This window comes from Aphelocoma coerulescens, chromosome 1, assembly GCF_041296385.1.
Source record: "Aphelocoma coerulescens isolate FSJ_1873_10779 chromosome 1, UR_Acoe_1.0, whole genome shotgun sequence".
NCBI classification, from domain to species: Eukaryota; Metazoa; Chordata; class Aves; order Passeriformes; family Corvidae; genus Aphelocoma; species Aphelocoma coerulescens.
Genome location: NC_091013.1, coordinates 12,016,110 through 12,038,298, shown reverse-complemented (window position 1 = coordinate 12,038,298; position 22,189 = coordinate 12,016,110). Strand labels below are relative to the sequence as shown.

Below are 22,189 nucleotides of genomic sequence, written 5' to 3'. Positions count from 1 at the left end.
GTTCTTTGGGCAATATTTATTAGGCTCACACAGAGCAAGGAGCTGACTCTTGCTAGTACCCTGGAGGCTGAAGATACCAGCTTCAGGATTTCCTGTGGCATCAGTTAGTGCAGTGACTGAGAAATGAGATTTTGATTTCAGAAAACTTGACCAAGGTCTGCAGTAAAATGTGGCATAACACATTGTGGCGTCTACTCACTGTGCCCCTGGAAAACTAACCTTTATTGCTAGCTTCTAAATTTCTAAAGATCTTTATTATTTATAACTGCCAGTAGTCATGCTATTTTGTTAAATTTTAAACTTAACTAAAAATGTTAGTATTATACATGGTTTGCCTCCTAGCAATCCCATATTTCATATTTAATTTCTAAGTTTGCTAAATTTTCTGAAGTAGCATGTGAATGTAGGCAAATGAAAGTCCTTCACTGTGATGCTAAAATGCTGATGCTTGTTAAAGACAGTGAATGAACAAACATTTGTATATTTTTCTGTGAGTACAAATATTGTTATAAAAAATATTAGACTGTTGTCAAAATATATTATCTCATTTCCTCATCTTTATTAAATTCATAATAATGAATGTAGTAGGTTTGTGCTTACTTCTGAAATGTCTTGAAATGTAAAGCTATGATACAGATTATATACAAGGTCATCATTTTTTAAGCAATTCTTCCCATAATGTCCTTTTTTATATCCCTACTATTTCTTATTTCTAACCTGTTCTCATTTAAGATGAAGACATTTTAAGATACTACTTACAAAAAATGTCTTGGGTACTCAGTAACCTGATTATCATTGAATGTGCAAAAGATTCACAGTCTCTTTAGAAATCAAAATTGTACTATGTGCTACCTTCCGAGAATTTCTTCAGCTGCTGTCCAGTGTTGTGATTAAAAGAGGTCAGTATCAAAACCACCTTGGTTTAATCTGGGTCTTAGTTACAATATTAAAGAACCATTGATCCCAGCCCTTTCTCATCCCCATTAGACAAGAATATTTTTGTGTAAGCTACTCTAATGAATATAGATAGCATAGATAGCTGCTGTCTAGCTTAAATAGGCAGATTTGTCTTCTCTTTCCTCTTTCAACACACTGAAAGATGAGATGTTAGCCCTACCAACCTATCCTGAAGAAAGTTGAAAATCACAATGACTAGATGACATCCTCTTACTTACATGAGGAATTAACAAAATGTTTAGTCCCCACTTTCACCAGAAGCTATTACCACTTAATCCCCAGAGTACGCACATAGAAAGGCAAAGCTTTTATTCGCGTGTTGGAGGTGAAGGCTAACACACAGTCTGTGTGAAACGGTTTTCAGCCACTGGGAGCTGGCAGAAGGGGGTTTTACCCCTCACGTGCCGACACAACGAAGCCCAGAGGTCAGCGCTGAATCCCCTCTGGAAGGCGGCACTCAGTGCCCAACACACAATGAAAAGGGGCAGAGCCCCTCACCCAAAAGGGGCTGGATCCTCCTGTCGCTGTCAGGCAGGCACACAGGGAAAGGCAAAGAAGAAAGAGAGGAGACTCTCCATGTGTGTTCCACACAGGTTTATTCCCGTGAAAAGACAGGGTCGAAGAGGCCAATTGGTGGGAGGGTCCAGGGATCTTATACTGGGTACAGAATAGGTGGGGAGAGGGATCTCAGCCAATGGGATAGAGACAAGCAGGTGGGATTGACAGGAAGGGAACCAATGGGAACAACACATAGGAGGGACTGAGGGAAGGATCCAATGGGGCGTCGAGGAACAAGGAACTTTCTAGAACTGATACATATTAAAGAAGGGAAATGAATATACATAACTTCATACATAAAACAGGGAGGGGAAAACATTAACTAATCATGGCGAAACATGCAAAAGGCAGAACAAGGGAATCATGGGTTCTCACCATGACTGAAGGTAGATGCTAAACTTGGGTTGCTGACCACCACAGCTGGTTGTCTAGGTTGTCCTCAGGAAACAGAGTGGTTAGAGCTCCCTGCACTGCCACATCTGTGCTTTGCTTATCTCCATTCTAATTAGCATTCCCTTCTGATTTAGTGCAGTGAATATGGTAGTTTGAACTTGCGTGGAGGTTTGATAATCTAAATGGAAGTTACAAGTGTCTCTGCTGGTTACTTTGATGTGCTCTTATTTTTCCCCTTTCTCTGTTCCTAAGATGATCAGATTTTTTTTAAATCAAATGTTCATTTTTTTGTGAATCTTGTGCTCAATTTGTGGTATTAATAAATAAGAGCAAAGCTTATGAAGAAGAGTATTATTTTCTTTTTCCTGTTGGTGGGTGGAAAAGGTTATGTGATAAAAAGAGATAAACAGATGTTTCAGGAGATCTGTTATAAAGTTTTAGCAGGGACTCAATGAATTTTCAGTGTGTAGACAAAATTTTAGCTTAAGTTCCAGGATTAAATGTAGTGTGTGCATGTGTTTGTTTTATGGTGATTTTAGTTTACATACTTTTTAAAAGAAAGAACAAAACTTTTTTAGTGCCTTAAATTGATCACGAGACTGTATTTAGCTTTTCCACAATGTCATTTCATGACTATTTATTTCAAGATTTTTTCAGCACCAATGTTCAACCAGTGTTTCTTTCTTTTTTGTGGTATTGTAGGAAGCAACCACGGAAAGACAGAAGATGAAAGCTCCTATTCCCAACTTGATTCTCTTGTATGCTACTCTGACTCAGAGCTTGAAGGTTGTAACCAAAAGGGGATCAGGTAAGTAAAGCTTTATCTCTGGTTACAATGTGGCTTGGTAAGAAGTGCTTAATGTTTTCAAGTATGTACTAGGATGTTGTTATGGTGGTTTGGAATATAGTTAAGAGGATTTCAAATTCTGCAGCAGAAAGAGTTGGCAGCTTCTATATATTTTTAGACTTTGTGTCATGTGGACTTGATGAAAAAAAATCAGATATGTAATGGGAATACAACCATTCATCTGCTTAAGGAAAGTTATTCCCAGAACTTTCTAACTTACTTAAAAGACATGTTGCAATCAGTGTTGTTGGTTTACTGAATTTATCTGTTTTGCTATATACTTTGGGAAATTAAGATTGTGGAGTTCGGGTTTTAGCAACATCAAATAGATCAAACACATTAAATTTAATAACCATGAAAAGTGAACAGCAAAATGTGTTTTTGAAAGGGATACCTAATATGTGGTTGAAGAGTTTAATTCAGCAAAGAAAAATAGTCAGTACTCAGATAGTTGGATAGTTTTGGATTAATTTTTTCTGTGTCTCACCCTGAAATTCTAATTTTACTCTCTTTGGCTTTTCATTGGATAATGAAAAAAATAGGATACTACTTCTGCAACCTCTTGCTGTATTGCACTAAAGAAAACAAAATCCGTAATGAAAGTCTTAATTCCATGTTGGTGGGTTAATGAAAGTCTTAATCCCATGTTGATTGAATTAGTTAATTAAGTTTGTTTTCAATTGTAAGTTTTCTTTTGGCATTGGAGTGTTTTAGGTAGCTTTTGTTGTGCTGTTCCAGAAGTCTGTCTCTGATTTATTTTTGTGTTTTGGTTGGTAGTAGTTGTAAACTGGTGCTTGGGGAGAACACAGCTCTTTATACATTTTTGGCAACATCTTAAATTATACCTTGCATTTTCAATGGATTATATTTGTAACAACAGAATGAAACAGATTATGTCTCCAATATTTTAGTAGCTGGAAATGTTGATGTAGGGAAGACAAATATGGAGTACTACTACAAAGTAAGGTATTTCTCAATGAAAACTTGAGATTAAAGTATATTTGAGGTTATTTAAACTCAAGAAAACTGAAATAGACTGTGTGCAGAGCAAAGGATGTGCCAATGGGTTGATGTGTTTATAGGATGCTGTAGCCTAGATAGATCATTTAGATATCCTTTGAATGTGTCTGGCTAAGATTGTTCTGTTTAAGATTTAATACTCCTAAGTTTTAAGTCAAGGCCTCCTAATCCAAATTTAGTAGAAACATTGTTGATCATCTTAAAGTAAATTTTACAAAGACATCCATTTTTAAGGAACTAACAAAAGTCCAGCCAACACCTGTTACTTGAAAGTGACAATTATAAGAACTTGGATTGTCTTTGCATTTTATTTTGTGTTTGCCTGTATCCTCTTCATCTGATTAACCAATGGAAGGAAAAAATGGTAAATATACAATTTAATTTATGTTTGGGAAAGTAATATAATTGCTGTCCAGCAAAAGAAAAAAACATACAAAATGTTTCAAGATATATAGAATGTGTTTTCATCCTGGTGCTGTAATAAAAAGGGAAAACTATGATGGAAATCTTTGGATCATACCTTACTCTAACATGGGGTCTTGATGTTTTTGCATGAGATCTGCTTGTCCTGTATAAAGCTTCAGTTAGATGTATCACCAAGGGGGTAGTTTGTTACACTGTGTGTGCAAAGGAGAAATGTCTGATTTACTGAAATCTCAGATTCTTCTGCCTTTGGCCATGTTGCTTTGTGATTTTAGATTTGAAGAAGTTCTTCAGTGGTAGGTGAACTGTAGTAATGTGTAGTGCTTCTTGGTTTGCTTTTGTTGTTTGGTTTGATTTTGTTTGGCTTGGGTTGATTTTTTTACCTCCCTTGGGTGCTCAGGAGGGCTATTTTTGCAATACTGAAGTGTTTCTACAAGGAAAACCTTATTTACTTTAACAGAAGTTTTAACAAAATAAGATTGAATCACGTGTACTGTGAAAATATAGATGCTTTCCTAAAGTTAGTGCAACTCATAATTAGAAGTTGGAAAAAAAAATCAACTTGGAAAGTAGAAATTAAGTTTTATGTTAACAAGAGGCAGAGCATGGTGAGGCATGGTTTACATCTCTTCAGTCAGTTCTACTTGTGAGTGCATTTTGTCCTTGAAATGTGACTATGAAAGCAAAGTGACTAGCAAGAAAAAATAAGAAAAAAAGAAAAAAAAAGGAATACTTTTATACTTACGAATTGTTAGAAACATGGATTTTCAGTATCCACCTTTTCAAGATGTATTGTTTTTATTTACTTCCTTCTCTGTTGTAAATTACAGGAATATAATAAAGTTAAAGAAGTTGTTGCATTACTATGCTAAATAGTTGTTCTAATTGAGACTTTTTCCTTCTAATTCGCTTTTGTTGATCCTATTTCTAATGAACAAACCTAAAAACACAGATCTTGTGTTCTTTATTTATTTATTTATTCAGTTTACATATTTTCATACATATTACATATTTTAAAAATATGTATTGAATATATATTATTATATATTTTATGTTTATTTTGTATATTCAGTATTTAATATTAAAAAGAGATCTGTCCTTGAAAATATGTCTTTGCAATACTGTCAGTTGGGTTTTTCCTGCTAAAGTACTTCACCTCTTTTCTAAGTTTATTTATCAGCTGTGCTAAAAGGATAGTGAATAAAAGTATGAGTTTCTCCATCTGGTAGAGTTATATTCTCAACCACTTCTCTTATTTTTCAAGAACATGAAAACCTACCTTCAGAAAGTCATTTTTTTAAAAATGCAGAGCAATTCTGACTGTCTATTGGCTTTCAGGACTGAAGTTATATCATATAATTAGGTCTGTGTGAAAACAGTTAGAAACAATATAGTATTCTTGGTTTTATTTGTTTGAAAAGAAGGTTAAAAAGACTTTACAATAGAAGAAATCTTAGGTTGTGCTGCATTGGGTTAAATCTCTGATCTTGAGAGCGGTCCTTATCCAAAGTGCTTAAATTAAATTACTTAAAGGTAGTCTTTGAATCTTTCTACTGCTGTGTGCTATGAATCAGTTAAATATAATAATATAGGAAATAAAGGGAACAGCATTAATCAAATATTTATTGCATTAGCTAGAAAACATATTTTAAATTAGTTTGCTCACAGCTTTTCAACTTACCTGTTTAACACTTTATCTTGTATGATTGTGTTTCTCTCTGGCAGAAGATACTTCTTTTTTTTCCCAGTTAATGTTTTAAATAAGTTCTGAACAGTTTCAAGCTACTCTTTAATAGACATTGGATTTCTTTTACATTGAGAGCATGTGATGACTGTGCTCATTACAGGAGAATGGATGGGTGAGCAGTTGTAGCAACAATTCCATTACTATGTACTGATGATGCTAGAAGCTTCTTCCTAATCCATGTATGCAAAAGACTTAAGCACAGCCTAACTTCTTCTGTCAATTATAGTTGACCCTACAATACCTACAAGTTGTAATACTTTCTCAAGAAAGAAAGTATTCTTTGCTGCAGGCTTCCCTGTTCCAACCACTAACTTCACAGTGGACGTCGTGTTTATTAATTGGTGTTTCAGGTATTCAGTGAAGCCTCCCTGAATTGGAGAGACTTCAGAGCCTGCAACAGTAACTGCAAAGAGGAACTTTCATTTGGCACATAGCAGATCTCAGATAAGATCTGCTAAATGAAAAGCTGACTCCTGCACTACTTCTCAGCTCCTTCAAATATCTTAAGGCATCTTCCTTCCTGTCTGACCACTGTGATCTGCTTGATGCAAAGGAAGAATAAATACTTAAAGCCTACATATTTTGATTGTTCAGCACATAGTTTTACAGGAATTGACTTAAACTTCAAAAATATAGAAATTAATGCCTGTTTCTTAGCTTGAAACCCAACTACATATACATTTGTGATATGCCTAAAAAGTTGTAGATTTACTTTTTGTGGAGTTCAGTTCAGTCCTTGATAGTATTTTGGGAACTTTATGGTAATGCATTTCTAAATGTTTTCCTTTCAGTGATTTTTCCTGAAATTATCCAGTTTCATGGTTTGAACTAAATTGTTGATTTTTTTTAAAGTCATGAGGTTTTACATCCATAGAAACTTAGATTTCTAAAAGTCTCTTCTTTACAGGTTGAATGGTATTTGATCACTTACTTGTGTTGAATAGAGTTTTGGCTTATGAATTATTTAATATTCATCAAAGAGGAAGTAGGTTAGGAAAGAGAGCCTTATGCTGATGCGTATAGACTTTTTTCCCTATAATATATATGTTAAATGAAATACTTGAACACTTCATTGCCATCTGGTGGTTTTTTCCAAGGATGCTGAATAGACAAAAAAAAGGTTTAGGAATTTTTTTCTTTTTCTTTTTTTTTTTTTTATGTGGTAAAAGGGAAAATATGGGAAAAAGTATGAAAAGAGATTTTATTACATAAAAACAATTATGAGCTGATCAGGACATTCAGGCAGTATTATTGTATTTGCTTTTTTCACGCTCAGATTGCCTAATAACAATCTGGTTGCTTTGTATCAAAAGTGGTGAGAGTTGTTATTACTGCCTCTAATTTTCTGCTTTTCTACGGATTATTTTGCATTATGAGTCATTTAACATTCTGTGTTCAATTCTGCTATTGTTAATAGAAATTTTCTAGATCAAATTTATTCTATGATGGAATGATTTAGCTGGAAGGAAAATTATGGGATTTTGGGATATATATGAGATTCTTCACATCATTATGATGAGACGAGTCTAGATACATATTTTGTCATGTAGCAGAAGATTATTTCTCTTTCTAATGTCTAGTATTTTTGTGCCTTAGCTATTATTATTCAATATGGGTGGTTCTTGTTGTTGCACTTGGATGAAAGATCAATATTATGAAAATAAGGTAGTAAAGACTTTGAGATGGTATCATTGAATTTTATTATGTTTTTGTAGGAGCAAAATATTAATTTTAATGAGGTAAAAATAATTAAAGAGTTTTTTGTTATTAAAGTAGAGGAATTCTGAGGAACAGACTGGAAATAGATAATAAAATCTCAAATAGTTGTTCTTTAAGAACTATATGTAGATATTCTTCTAAATTATGGCCATCCATGAATTTTTAGGATTTATTGCTCGTGAAATAATAATTATATTTTAGATCATAATAACAGATGTATAAAGAATATCTCTGCATTAAAAGACAGCTGCTGGTTTTTGAATTTATTTTTTTAAGTGGAAACATATCTATGCAATATAGGCCTTAACATCAACAGAGCCAAGATTTTGCACCTCATGAGGAATGTCATAATGAGAACTCAACAATGTCATTATAAAAAAAGAAAGGAATATAAGTAAGTCAAGACAGTATGAGAACACTTTGCATCTAGGAACAATTTTTGAATTAAGTTTACTCATTTGTGCTTAATCATTGAATTGCCACTATTTTACAGAACATATTTATTTATATATATATAATCCAGTTTACACGACAAAAACAGTTTGAGAAATTGCACAAAATTAAGTGTTGAGGCTTAGCAGAGATCTGTTACCCTGTATTTGAGTATTTTTACTTTTTATTAATTTTTTTAAGCCTTCCAGGTGAGATTTAGTGTCCTAATTGTGTGGTACTACATAAATAGTCTTGTTCTTCTTAGTATCTCCCTTTCGGTAATTCCATTCTGGTTTTAATTCTGCTTGTGTTTTGGTTGCCTAAGTATTTTCCTTTTGGCTTCTTGTCAAAAGGTAATTAGTTAATGGATGTTGTATTGGATCTGGTGTTCACTGAATAGTAATAAGATGGCTCAAAAATAAATTAATGTACCTGTTGTTGTTTTTCCTTATACAATTTATAAGCAGAACACTCACATATAATGTACTCCAGGTACTGTGAGCTTGGAGCAAAGCAATTACAACAATTAAAGGATATGCTTCTTGTAAACCATAGGAGTTTATGTCAATTGATATTAATGGCTCCTAGCTGTTGTTTTCACTCTGTTACAAGATGTTAGTTTTCCATTATTAATTGATGAGACTTGTGGCTTGTTGTGTGGTTATGGCGAACCTGACATAATATTTAGAGTCTATGTCTATTTGAAGTACAAGATTAATTTCCATGAGCAATGACTTTTTGAACTGGAACGATCAAGACTACTGTTATTACTATCAAACCTTTTTTTCCTATCTCTCTGGTGACAGCAAGAAAAAGTATAGTGAATATCAGTCCTAAGCAAATATGTGTGTACCTTCCTTATTGCACTGGGGAACGGAATTATTTTTGCATCATGACCTGATTAAGAAGTGAACCTTGCTTCTTATGAGGATTGTTTCAAAAAACTCATTTTGAATTGGCACATAAATATGCAGCCTAGTTTATGCTTGTAGCTATGGGGCTGAATGGGGAAAACTCTGTGAAATATTTTTCTTTTTGAGGGAGAAGAGAGAAAAAGATGAGGCTGAATCTTTACAGTTAAAAATACAATAGAGATAAACAGAAATCCTTGCTTCATTCTCAGGCAACTTTCTTATACTGTGATCAATTAATTCATTCCATATTGATTTTATTAACACTAATATTCTTCTGGGTTTTATCCTAAGAATAAAAGATGTTTTAGTTTTCTTTTTGTACCTGTTTTGTTTTGATTTAAAGATGGTTATTCCTTCCCACTTAAATATGTAGTAGAGATCACTGTTTAATTTTTAATGTTAAAACTTCCTCTCCATAGTTGAAGAATTAATTAACAGAGTGTATCCACTTCCTTGGATTTTTCCTAATTACGCTGTAAGATATAGTTGTGTGTTAGTGGAGGAGGGGGTTACTGGCTTTCTTTCTTGCACGTTTCTTTTAAAGGTAGAAAACCTTCAAAAGCAATACAGTAATGGGTTCAACTGAAATAAATGATTTCTTCTTATGCCCTCTGGGAGACAGGCCTAGATGATCTAGAGATGCAAAGACTGTGCAAATGCTCTGCCTCCTTCTTCAACACTTGCACTCTTTGTCCTGAACTTTCACTGTCTATTGGAGACAACTGAGAGAGAACTTCTGAAATAATCCACAGAAAGTTTTTAGAGCTTGCTATTACTACATGGCACCAGGATGTCAGAAGAGCAGTTAGTGTCCTTTAACACCTCATTTAGACATCAAAAGTATCCATATACCCATCCTGCAGTAATTCTGACAAAGCCATTTACACCAATTTTGGTATGATCCTCAATTTCTTTCTTAGTTTATGCAGGTAAACCTCCATTTGATTGTTGTTGGGTGAAAAGGCCGGCCTTGCTCTTTGTGAATCAAGAGATACTGGAAGAAAGTAGGAGTGAAGAATCAACTTATTTAGTAAATTTCTGCATATTAAGGAAATTAGAGGGTTCGTTTAGAATATGGTTTTGAACATGAGGTTTGTTTGGGTTTTTTTTTTCTGTCTGCTTGTTTATGTCAACAGTATATGGGAAGCATTAGATTTTTTAAGAAGAATAATATTTTACAATACTGCGTATTTATTTACCTACAGAATATTTTGTGTTGCACTGTGTTCAATGTACAGTTTTCATTTAAAAAATGCTGAATAATATTCTTGATGGAAAGAACACCAAGTTTTGCTCTTTAGCTTAAACAGTGCTGGGCATGGGGATGGCTTGGCTCCAAAGGTCTCTACTCTGCTTTTACAAGCTAAGGATGCTATTCAGTATGTCAGATGAACAGCAAATATGAGGATTGTGTACCAAAGGGTAGTGGGGAGACTATACTGTAAAGAAAGAAATATAATTCTCTTCCAATGGAGAATTTGGACAGTAAGGAATGGATGCATCTCAAGCATAAATCCTTTGTGACACATTACTTATTTTGGAGACTCTATGAAAGCAATAACTGTTACTTTTCCTGCAAGCATTTATGAACAGAATGGCTGGCATTTTAAAAATAGTTATATGACCTTTTGTTGTTTCTAGGATCCATCCTGATACTTTTCAGAGTCCTGTGAGATTGTGCATAATACCACAGTATGTGAAAGGACTGTCTGTGTTTTAGCAAAGGGTCAATGTTTTATAATGTGCAATAGATATTAAGAAATGACTAATGGTAGTAAAGGAGACAAAACAAAAGCTGAAGCCAAAAGGACAGTAATAGATATTCTTACATAGTTCGGTCATTGAGTTTTAGTAGCTGCTTAGGATGACTCTTTTCTTCCACAGTCCCTATTTTCCCTGGGGAACTCTTAGTGATTGTTTTACTGATTGGCATCTGTTGGCAAATGGCCTAAAACATTTAAAAGAGCCAGTGACCTCTGATCAGAAATCACTGTTGCAGAAGATTTATTTATTTGAATATTATCCTGTCAATTTTATGTTGAATAATGACTGTGGAGAATAAGAAGGCAAAAAAACCCTCAAGGACAAGTACTGGCCATCTGATGTATTTGTCCCTTTTATTTAAGTGTACTCAGTTGTGAAATATTATTAAAATATTGATATAATAGGGGTGAAAAGAAGTTCTGCCCATTAGAATATATTTTGTTGTTATACCTAGAGGAAATTAAAATTTATTAAATCTCTCCTATTAAAATACTCCCTGACTTGCTCTTCCTGAAGGATAGAGAAAGTGCTACCAGTGCTGCATACACAGATAGATGAGAACCAGCTAAGCCTGAAAAGAAGAGGTTGTCCTTTAGATTGAAGTCCTGAATTCTTCATCCATTCTTGCTCAGACTTGTTTTAGCTGTGACGGTCTTTGCTCCAAAAGCAGGATACACAAGCTCTTGTAAGATTTGTATTTTTATAATTTTTTTCAAAGTATTTTTTTGCAATTATAAGAAATATCAGACTGCTGTAATGGTAAATTACAACACAGTTAATGTTAGTGGAGAGATGAGTGCTCCTGTAATTTCATCACCTTGCTCTGAATGCATTACTCATTTCAGGAAACTGTTGGTTGTACAGATACAAAGCAGACAATTGTGTCGAAGTGATCTGAAAATTCATGTAGTGGATTAGCTCACTTCCACAAATGACTCTTTTTCATTCTTACTGAAAAGGAGCAGTTTTTACTCTCTTTGAAATCTATTTTAATTCCACTTAAAATACTTCCAATTGATAATTCCAGTTTTCATTACAGAGTCATTTAGGTTGGAAGTCAGCTCTTAATATCATCTAGTACAACCCCCTTGGTTCAAGCAATTGTAGCTACAGCAGGTTGCTCAGGACTGTGCACAGTTGAATTGTCTTCAGGACTTTTTACTAAACAGTGTCTTTTTAAGAAATTTAGGAAAACCTCCTAAAGGTTATATGTACATGCTGCAGACCCTCTATTTTTCTAGATAAAAATTTCCCTGAACATACTCATCATGGGGTGCCTCATCTTCCAGTGGAAACTGTGACACGTTTAGCCTAGTAGCTCTGAATTGCTCTAATGTGGAGTTGCAACATATCAAGAAAACACCTGGAGCTATTGTCATGTCAGGTTCTAAAATCTGAACTACCCGCAAGCAGCCTTAGTTAAAATTTCTTGGGACCTGCTCAGAATGTTCAATTTCTTTCACAGTAAGATTAGGTATCTCTTGAAAACTACAAATATATTGAAAGTCTACTGAAACATGAGACAGTAAATGAGGCATGTGTGAAGCTGCATGAAAAAATGAGCATATTTAACATTTACCATTTTATTTTACCATTGCTTTCCTGCCTCACTTTTAACCATAGTTAATATGCTTATTAATACAAGGAACACACTATTTTTCTTATGGGAAAAGTAATTTGCTAATGCTGGGCATCCTACCTTTGAAGACTTTTATATAATTCAGTATATTTCTTTTTTTATGAGGTTTATCATAGCAAGTAAAACAAAGACAGTGACTTTGGGATATTAAAAATAAAAGAGCAGGCCATAACATACCCAAATTTTTTAAAAAGTAGCAACATACATGGTTTGGTCAGATCAAAAGAGAGCAGCCAGCAGTAAAGCTATTGTTAATACATTTTTTAAAAAGTACAAGGTAGACTTGTCTTAAATTCCAATTTTTCTGCTGAATTCCATTGGTGGTATAACCCAGAGTGAATTCTGAAGGCAAAACAGACAGGGAAGAATAATGCAAAATCCCTGTATATGTATGTAGAGATATCTGTGCTGTGAGGGAAGGCTCAGTTCCTTCCTACAGATCATGGAGCCTGTGGTGACACTGTTAAGCTTTCACACAGCTGATAGCTGGGGTGCAGCACAGCAAAAGAGGAGGGGAAACATGGAACAGTAGTGCTAACCTCTGAGCCCTTTCTAATCAAACAGTCTGAGCCAGGTATGAGAAGGAGTCAAACTGTGACTTTCTAGAAGTGACTAATGCGTAGCTCATGGGCTCACAAGGGGCAGGCCAGCATGGAGGCCAGTGAGGGCATTGCTTTCATTCTGCTGACTGTGCCAGGCACTTCACACACTCTGCAAAAATATCACTTCTTTTGTGTCGTATGTTTATTTTGGCCATTGGCAGGGTTTTAAATGCAATTTCTATTTTTGTTATTCGAGAGACAAAAGAATTCTTAAACTTTGTATTTTTCTAGGAAATTGAATAAGGGTCAGTAACAAGACATTCTAGTTCAGTAATAAACATTTTTTTAAACAATTATTCAGCAGAAGTGCTAGCTGGTATAAATTTACAAATATGCATGCTTTCATTTTTTAGTGTACTCCTTCCTGCGAATTTTTAGCAAAATGGGACTATTAATGGATGAAGCAGGAAGCTTAAAACTAGAGAAAGTCTGTAAAAAATTCCATGGCAAGCCATGTTTGTCAGAAAATACATTTTTATTGTGAGAAATAGCTCTCATGTCAAGGAGAAAAGGAAAAAATTGCTTCTGCTGATTAGGAATGATAAAATAGGATGGCTTATTTTTTTTAATGATAATATTTTTTCTCTATACATTTGAAATATATACCATAAAATCCACTTAAAAGTAATGTGTAATATTGGAGATTAGGGAAAACACTTCTTACTTCTTTTTCTCAAATTTTCAAAGTAAACAAATTTATGACAAAAATATTAATAAATTAATATTAATTATTGGTTCCCTTGAAATAACCACCGTTACTGTTATCTGAACTTTTTTTTCTTATAATTCCTAGTTAAATTATCATAAGTCTGTGCAATGACATAAAGATAATGAGATATCATAACAAAAAATAGTTTAGACAGGGTGTTATTTATCAACCTAAAAATCTATCACTATGAGTTTGCTCAACAGTACATCAAAATGCAAGGTCATTGCCCAAACACTTGCACAAAAAAAAATTAAACTAGTGGACAATTTTCAGGATGTAAGTGACTGAATCTCAGTGTGATTACACTTTTACAATGCCTAGAGAAGCTGTTAGCCCTCCTTCACAACAACACTTCATGAAAAAGCAGCTGTCCTATTATCATCTTACTAGTGTCATGCTATCTGTAATTCAGGGAAACTGAAAATAAATGAAACTTTATGCATATTTAACTAGCTGGACTGTGTTATTCATTCATGGCTGTGTTTCAGTTTGTTACTGCTAAGTAATGCATGTGTAATAAACCTTTGCATTTCAAACTAGCTGATACTCATCCATGTACAAAGCCAGCATGTTTTGTGTGTGTCTGGTATTGAAGATGGTTAAAATGCTGCTGTCCATACCAACTCTGCAGTAGATGGTGCATGGAGGATCTATGATGGCTCATACCTACAAATGCTACTGCTTTCACTAGGGAGTATTATTTATTCATTTCCAACTGTGCTTGAACAAGACCATTTGAAAGGATTGCTTTCTCACTATAAAAATATTGCTTGTTTGAAACATCTCAAATTTTTCTTTCTGGTAACTCATGAGATCCAAGGAAAATATTGAAGTCATGTGCTAAGTCTCCAGAAATAATCACTTTTTCTGCTTGATTCAGTGATTGGTTTTAGTTGCTCTCTGTGAGTCAGTCTTTCACTACAAGTTAGATGAGAAAGAAATTCAGATTCCATAGTACTTTTGAGCCTTTTTCCCATTTCCTTCCTTCTGTATAGATGTACAAGAGGAAAGATGTTAAGAGGGTAAGGTAGTTACCCATCACTGGACAGCAAATTGTTAGATGTTCCTGGGCTCAGAAACTCAAGAAAGGGTTTAAAACCTGTTTTTCTGTGATGGGATGTAGTCATCAACTTAAAGATATTGTCAGTTGTGATCAATAGAGAGAAAGAGTTTGTCTGCTGCACATAACATCCTACGTAACTGTAGGCAGTGCAACAACCCTCCTCACCAAAAACATTGCTGTTGAGGATTTTATGTCCAAGTTCTGAATTACTTTTCCCGATAGAGACAGCTGCAAATGTTAGTAAACTATAGGAACTCTTGGAAGTGAATTACTTTGACAAGCTGTGCCATCTGTGAGAGGTATCTGGATAAGTTGGATTCATGGGCTGAGGGCAGTTGTATGGAGTTCAGTAAGTGCAAGTGCCAGGTTCTCCACTTGGGTCACAACAACCCCAGGCAAGCTTGGGGAAGAGTGGCTGGAAAGGTGCCTGGAGGAAAAGGACATGGGGGTCCTGTTTGATGGCAGCTGAACATGAGCCAGGTGTGCCCAGGTGGCCAAGAAGGCCAATGGCCTTGGCCTGGATCAGTAGTAGTGTGGCGGCAGGACCAGGGCAGTGATTGCCACCCTGTGCTCGGCACTGGTGAGGCCACACCTCAAGTCCTGTGTTCAGTTTTGGGCCTCTCACTACAAGAAAAGCATTGAGGGGCTGGAGTGAGTCCAGAGAAGGGAACAGAGCTGGGGAAGGGTCTGGAACACGAGTGTGATGAGGAGCAGGTGAGGGAGCTGGGGGTGTTTGGTCTGAACAAAAGGAGGCTCGGTGTGGACCTTATCACTCTCTACAACTGCCTGAAAGAAGGTGTAGACACGTGGGGGTCAGGCTGCACCGAGGTTCAGGCTGAACATCAGGAGCAACTTCTTCACTGAAAGGATGGTGAAGCATTGGGATGGGCTGCCTGGGGAAGTGGTAGAGTCACCATCAGGGGAGGTGCTCAAGAAACGACTGGGCGTGGCACTTAGTCAAGTGGTTCAGTTGGCGTGAGGATGTTCAGTCCAAGGTTGGACTCAATGTTCTTAGGGGTCTTTTCCAACTTTTATGATTCTATGTAATTTTAAAAGTATCTGATTCTCTAATTATTTACTTCCATCAAAGATGCTTTGTTATACTCTGAGAACTTCCCAGTTATTTTCTTTTTCTACCTGCAACTATTAAAAATAATTGAATTTATGTTTTATTAGGTTGATTTCATTGATATGTTCACTGAAAATAGCTCTTTATTTTCTCTCCCATTTGCCTGATCCTAATTTCTATGCCAAGTTTAATATGAAAACTTTAAATCTTGTCTCTTGCTTAGGGGAAACGTCAGGCATCAATTTCCATCACGCTCTAGAGAGAAGAATAATGTGTTATGTATGCTTTATTCACAGTCCTTCACTGCTTTGAGCAATTCTGAATGACCAGTCACATATGAGAGTAGTTTCTGTTTACATTTACTTCTGTTAAAGCAAAGAAAAACTCTTGCCTTTTCCTCCTACTTGAAGACTGTTGTTGCTGAGTTTCATTGTGTTTGTGGATTGGTTATGGATTTTTTATTTTTAACTGTAGTTTGTTTTGGTATAAGCAGTGCAGTGCTGTATATTTTTTTAAATTTTGGGATGAAATTGTAATACCTGCTGAACAAGACTATATTTGACTTGTGGTAAATTGACACAATCTAAATATGGATGATTAAAGTTGCCTGTATATATGAAATATAAACAAATGTGGAGCCAAATTCCATTACCTAGAATCTACCATTCCAGTAACTGGTGTGGATTTCCTTTGCTACAGTTGCTAGTAGAATAATATTGAAGTGCTTTTTGACCACAACTGAAGGGGGTTTTTGTATTTATGTGGTTTTGTTGACACAAAGGTTTAGTCATGAACTGAAGATGGCTGAGCCAAGTAGTAGTTTAGATTTTTTCAGATTTCTTCTATAGGATAATTCAGGTTGGAAGAGATCTTTGGATGTCTCAGGTTTAAAGTAGGGTCAGTTCTGACATCAGGCCAGATTTCTCAGGACTTTATCCATGTGAGTCTATTAAAACTTCCAGGGACAGAGCTTGCACAAATTCTCTGGGAAACTGACTCCATTACATATGGACTCTTGCCTTCTGCTAGGAGTCTCAAAATACTCTTTTGTAGTTCAGAATGACCTAATGCATGAATTAAAAACTAAGTCTGGTAGACCCAATATCATAGGAAAGTCTGAAAAAGGGAAAATAAAGACAAAATCAGCTAGTTGATAACAGGCTTGGTTATCTGCAGTAAAATAAAGAATTAATCTAAATAAAAATAAATTAACTTTTTCCTTAAAGAAAGGCTTTATAATGAAATCAAAATAGATAATTTAATATTCAATTAGTTCAACTTTTTGCATAATTTAATTTTTTTCTTTTCCTTAAGGCAATTTACTGCTTCTGTTAAAGGCTAGTAGAGATGAAGTTCCTGACATGAATTGAAACCTGATAGACCCATCCATTTTTTATTTTGTTTACATATAAAGTTATTTAAATTCATTGCAATAACTTAAAAATTTGTTATATTAAATGAAGGGTTTTTAAAATAAATTGCAACTCTGATTTCTATAATATATTAGTGGTTAAAATAAGACCTTTGAAACAAACTGTGTGATTGGGAAGAATTCCATGAAGTGTAGCTAACGCTGTCAATAAAACTTCTACTATCAGAAAACTGTTCAATTGATATGTATTGAGCATACTAGAATGCATCATTGAAACAATGAGTGAGACTAATTATTGAGCAAGAAGCTTAGGTTTTCATTAGCAAACCTGTGACTATCTGAAAGAGGGCAATAATACTTAATACTTACATTTTGCTCCTCAAGAAAAATAAAACAAAAAACCCTCCCCAAAATAATCACAAAATCAAACCAACTTTTTGTGTGGTTTTAATTCATATTACTCTTTTTAATTAGGATATAGGCACAAAAATCCTAGATTGCACAATTTTAAGCATTCAAGAAGCTCCAGTATGGTTAGGGATGGATCAATGGTTAATATGTTTTCATGGTAAGCACTAAAACATTTGGAGATGAATTGCCTTGACCACAACTGACTTTTCAACACCCTTTTAGTCTATAGTTTAAACTTTTTTTTTTTTTTAAAGTGAAAAGAGCACTTTTTCTGGTCTTCTGAATTGGGTATCACAGGATCTACTAATACTTTCCTCAGGACTCGGCTGGGTGTCTATCATGCTCAAGGATGAACCCTTCAAACAGTGGTCAGATTATGTGGGGTTTTCTTTGTTTATTTTCTTTTCCTTCTGATGTTGGTATCCAAATGGATTAGTGTGTCATCTGAGGAGCTAATCACAGGCAATTAAATTGATTCGTGTGCAGCTGAGCTCAGAGTCTTAAAGAAGGGTTGAACTGCTTCCACTGGAAAAAAACAGAGATAAACCCTGGGCAGAGGTAGGAGAGGAGAGAATTTAATAACAAACAAAAAAAAACCAAACTAAATGAAAAAAACAAATTCTGAATTAATTTTGTTTTATGTAACATTCCATTTTACTCATTTCCCAACACAGTTATATAGCTGTGTCTGAAAGGATAATTAAAATAAAATACAAATATAATTCTAAAGCAGTGTGGTTCATGTTTAACAGTGGGACTTCAAACTGGTTTTTACTAGTGTTCAGTTAGTGATTTTCTCTCAGTCTTGGCTGCCTGCAGGTAACCTGGGATTATAAAGAGGTGGAGCACTTTGAGATGAAGGGAGAGCTAATTTGTTTAAAAAAAAATCGGAATGAGGAACTTTAAATTTACCTTGCAATGAATTGCAAGTCCCATACAAATTATCAGTGGTGTGAATCTGCTTCATGTATGTGAAATATCTACGTAATGAACCAGCTACAACTGGAGAGAGAGAGAGAGAGAGATGAAGGTGCAGCATCAGTCTGAAGAGATCTCAAAATATAGTAATTTGGAATCTTCCAGTCAGTTATATATAACTGCCAAATCCTCCTTATTTAAAACCAGCTATGTTAGTTTATTTCAAATGTTGGAAGAACTGGGGAACATATTTACCCTGAACAAGTAAAAGGTGCAACTTAAATATTGAATTTAATATAGTTAAGCATGGCAAATATATTCCCACATGAAATATTTTATAAGAAAAATGTTAACTTTCTAAATTAGATACTTCCATGAGAACTGTGTATTAAAAAAAAAAAAAAAAAAAAAAAAAAAAAAAAAAAGAGGCAGGAAACATAAAATTCTCAGTCTTTAGTCTACCAAGACAATTTTATAGCTTTTAACTAAATGCAATCTAATGTTCTTTACCTTTTCAAGTCTATTACTTCCTCCTTTCTGGATGCTCTCCCTTGTTTCTACCCAACAATCCAATTTTTTGGCAAGTTTCCCTCTTCACTTTTGAGCTGTTACTGATCTTCTCGCCTTGACAATCTCTGTGAACAGAAAGTACTTCCTCTAGTTGCATTTCAAGATCACTGCTCTTGACAGTCAAATTTCTCAAAAATCTTTAGAATACGTTCAGAACAGAAGTAAATCTTTTCCGCTTAAAGAAACTCGGTAGGTTTCTGGTGAATTGTACATCACTTTGATCTTTAGCATCAGAAGAAGAAACAAAATGGCAAATCGCTCAGTTATAGCCCTTAGGAATCACAGAATCATAGAATGGGTAAGGTTGGAAGGGACCACATCTGGTCATCTGATCCAATCTCCCTGCTCTAGCAGGGCCATCCCAGAGCACGTGGTACAGGACTGTATTCAGTTGGCTCTTGAATATCTCCAGTGAGGAGACTCCACAACTTCTCTGGGCAATCTGTTCCAGTATACAGTCAGTGCACAGTGAAGTTGTTCTTCCTCATATTCAGGTGGAACTTCCTGTGCATCAGTTTCTGCCTGTTGTTTCTTGTCCTATTGCTTGGCACCACTGAGAACAGCCAGTGAATAAAATTGCCACGCTGCCCCTCAATACCAAGCAAGCATTGCATGAAGGCATACCTTAAAGTGATACTTGGGGTCTGGGATCAGCCTTCATATCACTGGGGGAACAGCTAAAGAGATTACAAGACCTTTTTGCCCTTCCATGTCCCACTGAAAGGTGAATGCAAACTGCCCTTTTCTTCCTAGTGCCTCATCATGTCCTCTACTGAGGAGAATGAGGAAAATCGCCGTTCCGTGTTTCATTGTGTCTGCAGCCTGCAACATCAATTCAGAGCTAAGTACTTTCTGAAAACCACGCTGGATGACTTGTTATCAGTAGGTTTGTGATAAAGGGAGGAAATTTTATTTGGATAGTAAATAAAAGTTTCAGAATTCTTTATTTCTGTCCCATTCCTTTTCAGTAAGTTCTGCTTTGGTTTTCGGAGTGCCACCTTCTCAGCTTAGTGCTGTTTGTGTCCTCCTTTCTCTTCAGCCTTTCTTTGCCTGCTCTGTTTCTTTCTTAGTGTCTATATGTACCCGTGGCAGCTACTGCCAAAGACCCTCACCAAATCATTTTTCCTAACTCACATGCTAAAACAACCCTTTAGTTATGAAGGCTGGTTATGAAATGTCATTGTAAGATCCTGCTCCACTTGGGTTTTGGCCCTTTCAGAGCTTTGTCTTAAAGGGCAGGAACATCTTTTCCTTGCTGGAAGCTGGAATTCCAGACCATTGCACTGTATGCCACAGATCACAGAGGGGAATTACCGAGGCTCCCAGGGTGCTGTTTCTACCGTGCCTCACAAGGGAGCTGTGCAGGTGCAGGTGACAGGGTCCTGAAGCTATGTGGGCTCTCAGAGCAGACAGCAAGTGTTTGTTTGCTGGACATTTTCAAACACATTCCCAGCTCAAAACAGAGCGAAGAAGGAAAGGGAAGCGAGGAGCTGACAGAATCATGGAATGCTTGCAGCTGGAAGGGACCCTGCACAGGTGTTGCGATCCCATTAGGCAGAGATGCCTCTGCCCCGGTGAGGGTGCAAATGAGAGCATATGATGACAACATACAGATTTTGTTTAACATGGATTTTATTTAACAAGAAAGGGGAGGTAGAGAGAAATAAGAAAGAGGTGTCTGAGAGAGAGAGAGAGAGCAGAAGATAATCACTTGGTACTAGATAATCTTTAAGGCCCTTCACTTCATTCTGTGATTCTAGAAGATATGTGGATGTGTATTTTAATTTGATATTATTATTTACTACTAGTAGTATCTCATCTTCATCTTAGTGTTCTTCTTCTTCTTCACTACTACTACTATTTCTTTTTCTTCATCTTAGTCATTCTTTTCTTATTCTTCTTATTGTTTTTCTTATACTTCTTATTCTTCTTCTAATTTGCCGCTATTATTTCTCCCTGTTCATCTTCATCTTCTTCATTTACTACTACTACTACTATGATTTCTTCTTCTCCTTTGTATTCTTATTATTATTTTTATTATTCTTATTCAACTTACTATTTTTATTGTTATTCTTTTTCTCATATTATTTATTACTACTATTTCTTCATCATCTTCTTATCCCTAGTCTTGTTATTCATGTTTTTTTTGTTGTTTTGTTGTTTTTTTTTTGTTGTTGTTGTTTTTTTTTTTTTTTTTCTTTTCTTACTACTACTGTGTCCTAAGCCCAGCTTTCATTGTAATGGAAGAATGGTTTGGACACCAGGCAGGCTCCGGGCCGGCCGCCACCTGCACTACTCGTCCGGCCGTGGCCTCAGGCAGGGGCAGCGGAGCAGCGCCCGCAGCGCCCGCAGCGCCCGCCTGAAGCGGGACGGGCGTTCCTTAGGGGGAGCCGGCCGCTGCCCGAGGGCTCCCGGCTGGGGAGCTGAGGGGCCTGGGGGGCAGCAGGGGCTGTGCGGGGCAGGGCCCTGGCTCTGTGCCCCTGCTGCCTTCCCCTGCTCAGCCGAGGCCGGAGGAGCTGCTGCCTTGGCCGAGTCCTGGGGAGCAGCGTCGGGGTCCTGCAGCAGCTCTGGGTACTTGGGGTTGACCCAGATGGTGTGGATGGTGATCTGTTCCCAGTCCTCTTTCTTGTCTTCTGTGTCTGGGGGCAACGCTGGGTGAAGTTTGACTTCCCCTTCCTCTCTGCCTGGGGACAACACTGGGTGAAGTCTGACTTCCCCTTCAGAGAGCTCCCATAGGAAAAGCCGTCTGTCGCTGACATTTTCTTGGGACGGCTCTTCATCTGTTGTGTCTTCCCCCCCGAACAGGTCTTGGTACACGCTGGGTTTGCTCTTCCCCTTCTCCTCCGTGGCCAAGTCCCACTCCGCAGTCTGCGGCCCTGGCAGCTCTGCCCCCTCTGCGGCCCCCTCGCACGGCTCCCTGAGGGCTCCCGGCTGGGGAGCTGAGGGGCCTGGGGGGCAGCAGGGGCTGTGCGGGGCAGGGCCCTGGCTCTGTGCCCCGGCTGCCTTCCCCTGCTCAGCCCAGGCTAGAGAAGCTGCCATGTCTAGCTGCTGGGACAGCTCTT

At 36.5% G+C, this 22,189-nt stretch overlaps 1 protein-coding gene across 1 annotated transcript in view; it reads left to right on the top strand.

Annotated features, from left to right (window-relative positions):
• Positions 1-2,634: 2,634 nt before the first annotated feature.
• Positions 2,635-22,189, top strand: part of IL1RAPL1 (interleukin 1 receptor accessory protein like 1) — a 606,065-nt gene continuing 586,510 nt past the window's right edge. Inside the window, exon 1 of the mRNA XM_069028525.1 lies at positions 2,635-2,716. Within this exon, the coding sequence (XP_068884626.1) occupies positions 2,635-2,716 (82 nt within the window). The remainder of the gene's footprint in view (positions 2,717-22,189) is intronic.